Source organism: Ambystoma mexicanum, chromosome 11 (assembly GCF_040938575.1).
Source record: "Ambystoma mexicanum isolate Mex_15411 chromosome 11, UKY_AmexF1_1, whole genome shotgun sequence".
Classification (NCBI taxonomy): domain Eukaryota; kingdom Metazoa; phylum Chordata; class Amphibia; order Caudata; family Ambystomatidae; genus Ambystoma; species Ambystoma mexicanum.
In genome coordinates, this window is record NC_090934.1 from 707,277,628 (window position 1) to 707,289,966 (window position 12,339).

General features: G+C 45.7%; 1 protein-coding gene across 1 annotated transcript in view; it reads right to left on the reverse strand.

Moving 5' to 3' along the window:
- Positions 1–12,339, reverse strand: part of CSTF3 (cleavage stimulation factor subunit 3) — a 731,385-nt gene that overhangs the window by 321,442 nt on the left and 397,604 nt on the right. Inside the window, exons 6-9 of the mRNA XM_069623577.1 lie at positions 5,198–5,264; positions 5,063–5,097; positions 3,523–3,649; positions 3,286–3,363 (exon numbers count right to left, since the gene is read on the reverse strand). Of these exons, the coding sequence (XP_069479678.1) occupies positions 3,286–3,363; positions 3,523–3,649; positions 5,063–5,097; positions 5,198–5,264 (307 nt within the window). The remainder of the gene's footprint in view (positions 1–3,285; positions 3,364–3,522; positions 3,650–5,062; positions 5,098–5,197; positions 5,265–12,339) is intronic.

A 12,339-nucleotide genomic window follows, 5' to 3' on the forward strand; every position in this document is an offset into this window, starting at 1 on the left:
GAAGAGGCACTGTAGTGGTCTAGGAGCCAGCTGTAGGCAGGGTGAGATAGGGTTCAGTTGCAGGCAAACTTCAGAGTTCCAGAGGAAGACTGTTGAAGTATTTCACTTTAGAATTAGTTGAGGGTCCAGGGTCTTCAGAGAAGACCCCCTAGGAGGATTCCAGTATTGAGCCTGGGTGAACCTGATGAGAGACCTCCCAATCACAGTAGACACCCCAAAACTAGACAGGAATCACAAGCGACTTAAGGTAAGTAAATACCCAAGCCAACACAGTACTTCAACCCAGAAGAATATGTTGCAGCAGGACTTCTTCAGGACCTTCAGCCGAAAACCCAGTTGTTTAATTTCTTCATCAAGAAGACAGGACACTGGAAGGACTTGTGCAGCAAGGATCACAGGGAAGGCACTAGACAAGGTTTTCCTCGCGGCCGGATGCCGCTCTGGATTTGGCGCCTTTTTCCAGGAGCTCAGAAGACCGAACATCGCTGGTAGGATTCTCGTCATTTGCAAGGTCAAGCACTCTGCTCAGGGGACTTTTCAGACTCGATTCATGCCTCTGGAGGTCCAGCAGGATGCCCACAAAGTTTCAATGAGATTTGGACTTCGGAAGACTTCGGAAGACCGCGCAATGGCTCGAGGTCCAAGGGTATTGCAGCCCCACAAGGTCGCAGCACGGCGTGTGAGGCCTCAAAATGCAGGTCTACTTGAGTCTAGTGCGTCTCACCAGGTTCTTGGTCTGGGTCGTCATTTTCAGAGTCCCCAGGTCGATTGGAAGGAAGGGCTACAGCAGGCTCTGGTTACATAGCAGGCTCTCCGGTCGCTGGAAATCGTCTCAGCTGCGTTTCCTTCATCTTCCTCTTCGGTTTTGGTTCCAGTGGGCGACTACCTCTTCAGCTTCCAGCATCAAACTTATGCAGGAACCCAGCCAATCAAACAGCCTTGCAACACTCAAACTTGGGGGGTTGACAATCCTTTAAGGACAGCCAGACCCCCAGTTTGAACTGGATTCTCACACTGAGGCTGGAAGACAAAGGACTGCAGAGTTTGACTCCTCCTTCGCTTCCTGTCTTCACAGACCCTCTGGAGCCTTCAGCGGGAATGCAACAAAACCACAAAAAGCCCCTGAATCAAGGAGAATCCATTGCTGCAGAGTCCCGCTGTCGAGTGCTGCCGCAGAAGCCCGCTAGGCGGCCTCCCTTTCATCACCACGGCCAAGAACAAGGGTCTGCTACACTGCAACAGGAAGGCATCCAGCTGGAACCAATTCTTCAGTTCACAGGTACTGTGGGACTTGGGGTACATCTACCTTTTGCCATTTGTGGTGCTTCCTAGCTTGGGGAGTACTGTTTGAAACCCATTTGAGTTACCATCAACTCACTTGCACAGGCCTCCCAGCTTGTGGTTCAAGGGGGCTCCTCCTGAGCTTCTGTGATTTTCTATTGAACTCCTGACTATTGAAAAGAAGTTTTCTAAAAAGAGCATCAGAACATTGAACTGGCCCATTGACTTTGGCTGTCTGGGCTCCCTAAAGGCCCTCTTCTGAACCTATTGGCTTTGGCAGTGCTTGTTCCCTTACTGGTTTCAATTGTTGTACAATTTATTGCTGGGACAAAACACTGCTTACATCCCTCGGCGAGAATCTAACTGTTTTTCAAAGGTATGTTCTGATCTGACTAACTTTCCCCTCCTTGTAACTCAATATTTTAATATTGTAATGGTTATCACAAATAAGTGTTCTTACTGACCACAAATGACGTCACTCAATGTGCTGGAATATGTATAACCTAATAAAAGTTTAATCACCTTCTTTATTGCTCTTGTTGAACTGAATTCTAACTTTGGGATTAATGTTACTAATAGTTGCTGTTTAAAGATTCTCTAATTATCCTTGTGTATATATTAATACATATGAATCTATAACATCAAGTGTGTAAGTGTTTGTTTGGATACCTGTATTTACTGATTTCATTGTACAGCTCACATTACCCCTCTTTATATAGGCCTGGCTGCTCAGTCACTCTACCAACTTGTTTAGTATGTGCCTATATTAAAATGTGGGTTTAACTAATACCAAGAGATAGGTCTTGTAAAGTCCCACACCAGCTGGACAAATTCTTGCCGAACAGTCACTCTTTCTCCTCCCAGTAGCATACAGCGAGGACTGAATTGCTGTTGGAATTTCAAATATTGACACAAAGCAGATACACAGTGACTTGTCCCTGATCACACAAGTGAGTTAAGACACATTTAATTCAGGTCTGCCACTTAGTCACCTGACCAATAGTGTCTGTTCTAGGTGGCAGAACTATCCGTTAAGGTTTGGCTTTCAAGAATACTATGTTTTTATAGAGATGACCTAAAGAACAAATCACATAATGACAGATATCAGAATGCAAAGCAGTGACAATCTATGCAATTTCCGGTGGGTTATGCAGACACAGTGAAACTATAGAGTAGTAGGCAGTACCAGCAGTGGGCTGTGCCAACTGAGGCCAGGAGAAGCGAACCAAAGATTGAGCACTGGTACCTTTCATTTTTTTTTTAAATAAATGAATCACTGGAGTTGGTTCAGGAGATGTGCACAAAGACAAGGCAATCCTGGACCGCAAGAAAAGGCTTTGGGATTGCAGCAATATGCACCTGCCACAGATTGCCGAGGAGCTGGCCACAGACGAGCAGGTGCTGCAAGCAGCCTGCGAGTCACCCGTTGCCCCCAAATACTCTAGTGTCATCACTCAGAAGCAGGCAGCACCTTTACTATATAATACAACAAAACAGTAAAAAGGCTATCAAGAACTTTTCAAAAGGCAAACAATATAACAAGTTACTAAGCAATACGAATTAAAACAAGATAACATAAGTAGAATAAAATCTGCCAGAAAGAAAACGGGCAACAGCTCAGTTAAGACAAGACACCCAAAGGGAAAAAAGAGGAATATTGGCAAAGGAAAAAAAGAGGAATAGTGGCAGATATAAAAAAAAATAATTTACCAGAATGGAGTTTAGAGATGCATGTTTAATTCCTTTCAGAAGAATAACTGAAGAGACAACCAAATGGAAACCAGAAGGATTACAAAATATTCAAGTTACTATTGCCAAAGATGGATTCCAGAGCTGAGATTTCTTGGCTTTACAGAGTTTTGGGCCTGCAAAGGTTTATGTAGCTCGTACAATATACTGAAGCTGAGCTTTAATATTTGGAACATGTTCCAAATGACATCCACTTTCCATTGAGATGGAAGCAGTTTGAGAGGGCCCAGCTTGGACCTTAAATTTAATTCCTACCTTGGCTACTCGTCTAGCATTCATATAGTCGCGGCTGCGATCCTCAATCATTTTCTTAGCAAGGTGGACATTAATGCCCTAAGGAGAAGAACAGAAAACGATCAATTCACAGGTAAAGTCAGTTGATTGAAACAAAGTAATTGCATTGTAAAATGGGCTAAACATTATCAAACCCTCCAAAAATTACACTTTCCACATAAACTGCAGATTTCAAGATGGTCGTTTTTCATTCCTTACTTCTTCATACTTGTTGTAGTCTCTCCAGAGTTGCTCAATGTTAATCATGGGGTTGACACACCCTCGCTGATAAACCCTTCTAACGGCTGTTATTCTCTGGTTTTCTGCATACGATCCGACTGCTTCCCTATATACGAAAGAAATGAAATATCAGCAGGCATAACAAATTTATAAGGACAAATCTGCAAGCAAATAAAAAAACATTGAATTTTAAGCAACGTTACAATAGTAGGCTATTCAGAGTATAACATGTACATTTATTTTGGGAGTACAGGTTGAAGAAATTAGCAACCACCGTAGCAAACTAAATGTGTACACTTCGTCATATGCTGAACCCTAAAAAAGCATTGTTTGTAGCAGAGTGGTATGATAATGTCGCCAGAATGTTGAGATGGAGTTACAGGGCCATGATAAACATGGTGTGTTATGTATTATTGAATTGTTTAAAGCGCAGACCTAGCACGAGAGCAGTGGAGCACTTTTAGATGGAGTGGCTAGCCAGCCTTAGGGCCGACTTCTTTTAACAGTAGGGCAGTACTGGGAGTTAGGTCGGTCAGTAGCAATTCATAATAAAGTGGATCAAGGAAACACATTATTAAATATATTAAAAAACTGCTGCTTCTCACCTTTAAATTGCTCATTTGTCTCAACAGTGTAACAAACGAGAATAAAGTTGTATGGCTGACACTGAGATATTAATCCTGTAGAGGGGTGATCAGTATTTTAGAATGTCCGCCAAGGAAAATCAAGATGTGGGGTGGTGGGGGAAGGGACGACATCTGGGAGGCTGCAAAATAGCAGATCTTTTAAACAGTCGAAATGGGGTGAAAAAGCATCGGACAGTTTCAGGATGAACTATTATCCAGATCTGCAACAAACAATGTAGTCGCAGAAAGTTACCCTGCGAGGCATGACACTTGAACTTACTTTTACGTAGACAGTGTCCTTGTATAGGGTAACAAATACCTTCCCTCACATCCCAGGTTAGAAAGGAAAACCCGGAGAGATATAAAATCAAGAATAGTGATAGTTCTCAGTCCGTTTAAAAAAAAACAATTGCTCATTGGTAAAGGTGCATATGCAAGGGTGCTGAGGGGACTTTACAAGAGACACTAAGATAGACATGCATGCCCAGTGCTTTTAGCTGATCGTGTGTCCAAGCAGGGATATATTTCAGGCAGCAGGAAAGACCATTCTAAATTCTCTAATCAAAGCGAATTATAGAAAGCCAAGTTCAACGTCTGTATCAAGTTAGCTTGCCTTTTTTGCATCAGTATACAATTACTGTATATTATGTGATACTGGCCTTAAATTGCAACGTATTGCTTTGTGTGTAGGCAATATTCTTTGCAAGCACATTCACGAAGACAGTTTGATAAAAAAAAACAGATTTAAAGTCATCTTATTTACTCACCAGTTGGGGCATTTACCTTCATGTGACTTGGTAATGAAATTGCGAGTTTAACAGGGTGAAGCGTCTGTATATAAAAACCTGAAACATTCATGAAAAATCAAACATTTCAACTCCAAGCATACTTACACTCCTTTTAGAAAGTTGATGTAATCCACCCAAATCTTAAAGAGGAAAAAAAAAGAAAACAGTTGCATCAATATTTCTATTGTGGCATGTTGAAAGAAATGTTTAAAATAGACAAAAGTATATAAAGAATGATACCTGATATGACATAATTTCCATGCCAATTTTATCCAACGCAAAGTCATACGCTTGCGCCATTTTTTCCCTGTGGGTAAACAGCCAATAGAGAAATTGGTTAATATTTTTTATTAAAGAGAAGGTCTCATTTCCCTTCCTGGTATCGGAAACAGTAGTTATTAATGTGCAGATTTTAAAGTCACCAATCATGAAAGAGCATGTTTTGTTGCCTTAACGAGTGCGCAATGCTCTGAGATAAGGAGAGAGAAACATAAGGGAAGAGGTGTGGACTAGTGATTAACACACCTACTTTGGTAGCAGGTGACCAGCTGTCTAACCCCAGTTTGTTGCCAACTATGGACAGGCTCTTGCCCAACAAATATTCTCTAGGTGGAATGCGGATTGGGCCAAGACAGTACCAATGCACAAATCCAGCCATGATGCACACTGATTAATCCTGTGGAGTCATCACTGAACACCAGCCTGGAAGGCATCAGGAAGACGGACACAGTCAACAGATCTACTTTGTCTAAAAGCAAATGTTTATTTCTTAAATGTCAGAATGCAGTAAGGCCTAACTTGCCCTATGCTAAAGAGGGATTTCCCTACCTTAAGAAACTAAGGATTGTACATCTCAGTAAGTTCAACTCAAAAGTCAGTGTGTTCAAAACCTATATTTGCCCTCACAACTAAAGATATACAATGTGTAGGGATGTCAGCAAACAAAGAAACAGTGTTCAAAATAATGTCCTGAGCTTCTTCCAGCTCCCGGCTTGCTTTCAGCTTCCCCTTTCTCAGGGTCAAAACAGTTTCACAAAAGACCCCAGGATTCCCTTTGCAAAGTTCAACACAGTTTCACTAAGTATCCCTGGGGTTCCCTTCACCCAAGGATAACGGTCCTCTTGACTTACCAATTCAAATTTCTTAGCCAATCTACTTGATAACCTTTCAGGCTTTTCATCAGCTCTCTTTATTCGACTTCCTTTAAAGAGCTTTAAAATTAAATAGGGATAATAGCTTCAGCCTCTTGATAATTATGTAAGAAATGGTGCAGTCACACTGTGGGAGACTACCCAACACCTATCTGCTTAGTATTAGGTAACCCACCTTTTGGTATAGGTCTGTACTACACAAGTTGGTAGTGTGGCTGTGCAGCCAGGCCCATCTCAAGAGGGATAAATGTGAGCTGTAGAGCTGTCCAGATGAAATCAATCAATACAAGTGGCCAAATAACATTTATACTCATGGTTTCAGTTATAATAATATATTTATTTAACATCAGTTTTAAATAAGCATTCTTTAAAAAGACAACTGATTGTAACAATTCAAATAAACTTTGAAATTACTTTTCAGAATCCATAAAAGCTAGTGGACAATCTTTGGATATGCTTAATACATTTCTCCTACACCCCGGGGTGACTTCAATCACAAGGATAGTATTTGCATTTCTATAATCACATCAATACACTCTGTAGGTTCTGAGTTGCAAAAAGGAAGGGTTAAGGGAAGTAAAAAGGTTAGAACAATTTCTCAGGAAATGGGAGGGCAACAGAATCCTCCAATGAAGTCTAGATAAGCCATTTCCAGCACTAACAGTATTCAACAAGCTACAACCTATGTGGGGGATAAGCAATACCAAAGTCAATGGATTTAGAAGTGTGTCCTTAGGGAGCCAAGGCAGCCAAAGTCATTTGGACACAGTCTATAGTTATGATGCACTTCTTGGATAAATGTCTTGCACAAAGTTAGAGTTCAGAAAAATCACTTGTAAGGAACACAAGCTGTTAAGCCTGTGCAAAGGGAGTTGAAATCAACTCCGAAAGTAAGTAGATGCAAGTCTCAAGTGAGCCAGCGCGACTAAGGCACGAAGGTAAGTACCCCCAAACCTGAAAAGTACCTTTGGTTAGAAGAAAGTGGTCCAGCTGGATTCGGTCTTGCTACAGCCAAGCAGACCCTGGCTCCTGAGTCTCAGTCGTGGGGACAAGAGGGCGGACATCTGGAAGGCGGACATCTGAAGGGCTCCTGCGGGAGTACTCTGGAAGGTAGCCGGCAGCTATAGGTTTTCTTCGTTTCAGCAGCACTTCGCGGTTTCAGCGCTTCGCAAACAGCACTGATGCAGAATGGTTACCTCTGTTTGGACTTACCTTGCTCCCTCGGTCCGGGGCTCTGGATCAGGATTTTCCTGCTTCTGGCGTGTCCTTGGGAGGTTCCTTGAGCTTTTGGCAGGATTCGTTCCACGGCAGACGTTGCACTCGGTTATGGACACTCGACCCCTGCATTGGGCTTCTGCAGCAACAGAGGCACAGCAAGTAGGGGATTGCGCCAAAGTGGAGTTCGCCTCAGGGTTAGTCCATCCCACTAACCCAAGGGGAGAAGTTGTTCAGTCAGAGCTTCTCTGTCGAGGCGAAACATGAGGTCAGCACAGCAGCAGGGCTTCACCAGCAATTCAAGGTCCAGGAGGTTGCAGCAGGCTTCTCTTCAGTTTCCTCTTCGGATGTTTCTTCCAGTGGTCGACACTGCCTGTAGTCCCAGGAACCTCGCCTTTTAAGCAAGTTTTCCCATTCATGCACAGCCTAGGCTATCAATCACACAGCAAGGTTGGCAGTCCTTTCAGGACAGACACCCAGCCAATCAGGACTGGTTTTGTTCAGGCACTCCTAGAGACAAAGGACAGGGGAGTTTTGGGACCCTCCCTCACATCCTATCCTTCCAGCATACTGGCGCAAGGGGTGGGCTTCAGGGCTGAAGCCCGCCAAAGACAAGACAAATTGCTCCAATCTGCCTTAACGCACACAGTAAAAGCCAAGAAAGACCTCACAAACAGAAAATGGCAAAAAAAGAAGGCAGGTGCCATTTTGACAAAATGTTCACCCATGGGTGCTGTACTGCAACTAAGGGTTTAGCCTGCGGTAGAAAAGTGCAATGGTAGGAACAAGTAAACCACTGCCACCAGCCATTTAAAGTAGTGAGGGTAACACATTTTTTTTATGAGAAAGTAGGATAAGGGGCTACTAAGTTACTGTCAGGAACACCACGCTCCCACCAAAGACCACCTGTAGCGCTACACTGCAGATCCACATTTCCTCGTTTTCCCTGTACCAAAGATGCCTCCTTCTAGCAGCGTTGGAGGTGCCCCTGGCAACGTTGGGGTCACGCCCGAGAGGAAAGCGCTGATGTTTTGCACATAACGTTACGAAGGGAACCAGACGCGAGCTTGGTGAGCTAATCGCGGCTGACGCTTTGCGCCCCACTCTTGCCTTCTATAAAACTTGGCAGGACACAAGCGCTACTGCTTCTGATTGAAGTTGTGACTTTACTCCTGGTTATTGTCCATTCTGTTCCTTGTGGTTTTTCTCATCACAGACTCCCTCTCCACTCAGTCCTGACTCATCTTTCCCCGTTGCCAACCCAGCCTTGGATACTGACCTTGCCTGCCTAGCGCTACTGCTCTCCTACTGCCCAGACAAAGCCAAACCTTGGCTACGCTTATCCTGGACTCAGGCTTGCCTGCCGATTTTGATTACCAGCCGCCCGCACGCTGCCAACCTACCTTTGCATCACGGACTGCTATGGCTCTCCCATTGTATCCCAACGAATACGGACTGTACACAGAACTAGAGACTCTTTCCAGCATATTCACGTGCACCTTCCCGTTCGTTAGTGCACCCTTGTGCCACCCGGGAACCAGGTCCCTTAACAATACCAACTTCCCTTCCTTCCCGTTGCTCGTTGTCTTCTGCTACAATCCTTGGAGTGCCCCAGCCAATTCACCTACGGATCCCATCGTCTTACATTTCATAGGTAAGGAACATTCTCAATCAACTAACACCTGTCATGGGGGGGTGCTGTTGCGCACACGGCGAGATGGCTGCTCCTGTGTGAGCTCTGGTGACATTGCAGGCTGAAACATCCGAAAAAACGCTAAAAAGTGCCTGTTCCGCCCGCAAACCGGTGGGTGCACTCATCAAGAGTCCAGGAACAGACTGTGCGAGTCTGGTGTGGGTTTGCAGCTCAGTTTAGAAGTTTGACCATGTTAATTATACGTGTAAGAGCAGCAACGCCATCCCTCCCTCTCCCACCGAAGCAAGAGGAGGAGCCCAGCTGCAGGTGAGCCCGACCAAAGGCGTGCTGAACTCTGAGGCCTGGGCCTCAATACACCGGACGGTCGCGGGCGCTCCGTTTCACGTCGAGCGCCCGCTGATCCAGCATTTTCACCCATCCCTGAGGAGACGTGATCCGCAGCTCGTAGGCGCCTGGGGTGTGCTGGACAACGGTAAGGAGGGGAGGCGGTGGGCGACAAGAGTTACCGGCCTGCCCCAGAGTCATTGCGCGATAGGCAGAGAACTGCTGTCTGCCCCCCTCTGCCTCGGCCCATCAAGGGTGGGCACTGCTCCCAGGCACACCGGCCAGTGTCACGGGCGGTGCCCGCACATGTGACATTCGTGGGGTGCCCTTGTGGTGACAAACTAGTGCTTTGACAGTAATAATACGAGTGATACGTGAACCTACAGAAGCAAAGTCAGATGACCCTAACGTGCGGTGTCCGCGCAAGATGAATACTACTGCAGCCTGGACAACATACAATAGGCGTGAGCTGGGCACCGTACACTTACCCTCTACCCCCAATACAACGCTTAACCCGGCATTGTCAACCACGCAGCTCAGCGACAACTGATCCTCATCACTAACAGTACAGCAGCCCAAATCTCAACAGTAACAGCCACCACCCAGTGCTCCATGGGGCCCCAGGAGGATGCGTATGGTCATGAATAAGAAGCGCTCCTACTAGAAATCATTGACTCTATATCCGGTCCTACCATAGGGACAGGCCCGCACACCTGAGCGCGTGGGACGGCCTCCCCAGATCTGACAACACCACAAGCTAAATAACCAATTCCACATAAGTGGGGTGGGGAAGCCTGAAGCGGACCCCCCACCCCCGATAGCTTTTAGTTACATCTTCAGGAAAGATCACAGAGAAGGGGGAACCTGATACCAACAAGGCACAACTAATCATGACCTAGACCACCTGGGCCCAGATACGCCTAAGCCACAACCAGGATAAACAGTGGACAAATCGAACTGTCTTGGGTAGGGATTCTGCGAGTCATAACCACCACGACAGTGGCCATAACACATCCTATATCACATTTGGCCACAATCTAACAGTTGTTGAACGCGGCCGGCAAAAAGGAATATACAATTTATCCACAGCATGGGGTACATTAACTGCAGAATCATCCCACGAGGAGCGGGCAAGGATGACTCTGATGCCAACGCCTCATCTCATCCAATAAACTAAAGGATACGAGATAATCAACAAGACCCCAGCACTGCACAACAGATCGCGGCAAAAAGGGACGGACGCAGTACCAAACCCAGAGCAATTAAAAAACAATGCCCAAGGGCCCAGGTCCAAAGAAAGGGAAAGGCGCCATAGACAAATTCACAATGGCAACGAAGAAAGTAACAGACCACGATGTCAACAGAATCAATGCCGCAAACACTCCCAGCCACACCAACAACCACAATGGACCTGCAGGCGGTCTTTACGGCCATGCAACAGGGGTTCTCCTCTCTCAATGAGAAACTGGACGGGATAACAGCCAATGTAGCCTCGATCAAGATACCACTAGACAAGACTACAAGTCGCATCACGGAAGCAGAGACCCGAATCGGCAACAGAGGACGCTCTGGAAGCATTCAAAAAAAAAAAAACTGACAATGGCGAAAGAACTGGAAACGGTCAAAATAGAATGTGAGGATTTGGAAGCCAGATCCAGACGCAATAACATTTGCATAATAGGTATGGCAGAAGAAGCTTTGAAGGCACCCATTGAGATGGCTGTAGAGAAATTACTACGAGACCTTCTGGGTGACCCTGGATGGTCACCCATGTTCATAGTGGAGCGAGCACACAGATCATTGGCACCAAGACCCAAGCCCGGACCCTACCCGAGGCCCATCATAGCATGGATGGTGAACTATAAAGACTTGGTATTGAAAACTGCCAGAGAAAAACAAGAACGGAGATGAGAAGCCAACACTATCCGCATATTCCCTGATTACACGCTGGCAGTACAACAAGAAGGTCGCTCATTCACCGGGGTCAAGAAACTGCTGCATGAGCGTAACTTTCCCTATGCAATGCCGTACACAGCCAGACAAACTACAATACCAAAATAAGATATTTCTTTACATTCCCTGAAGAGGCGGCAAGCTTTGATAAGGCCAAGATTCCACTGCCGACTCACCAGCCAAGGAATGGGAATGATGCCTGAAACGCCATGCGCACAGGATTACACAGCAAGATGAGAGAACATTGTGGAGGAGGCAGAACTACCCTCCCATGAGTGTACTATTGATATCAACATGATCGGTAGTAGTAATGAGTGTACGCTCACCATTCATTATGGGACCGAGCAACGACTAGGCAGAACCGGCCTGGAAGGAAATGAACAATAGGCGCTCCGGCTTGGAAAGTCGCAGCAGAACCCCCCTATTGCAGGAGCACATCAAAGTTATGGCAGGGAAAGGGGATGGGCAATGGGGTATAGTTAAAGTTCGGGTAACTATGAGGGAGGGGGGAAACAGGAAAAGTTTGTTGGGAAACCAATTTGAGAAGGAGGGAGATACGGTTAAAAGTACACAGGTACTAAAAAAGAACAGACACACGCATAGCAAGGAAAGAACATGTTACACATTGCCAAATGAAGGCACGAGATGATGGCTAGGACGAACAAAGAGGATATCGCAATGTTAAGCTGGAATGTTAGAGGGCTGGGGTCCCAGATAAAGAGAAGGAAAATTATGGCATACATCGCTAGGCTAGGCCCTAAGATAGTATTCCTACAGGAAACCCACCTATTACAGCACCAAGCCGAAAAGCTTGCCCCACACTGGGGACCCCATCATTAGTACACATCATATTCAGGCCGTGCAAGGGGAGTAGTAGCCATAATACATAAATCCAGTCCCAGACCCCCATCCACCAGAGCACAAGCTCTGGCCACCTCTGCCACCAGGAGCAGCTTGCAGAGCACCTTTCACCCTACGGGTGTTAAGGTAAACCAAGGATCATTGCCACCACACCAGAATCTATCTTTGCACGGACGCACAACTTCGTGCAGCCTCAGCTGTAATTGCTGAATTACAAAGAATTT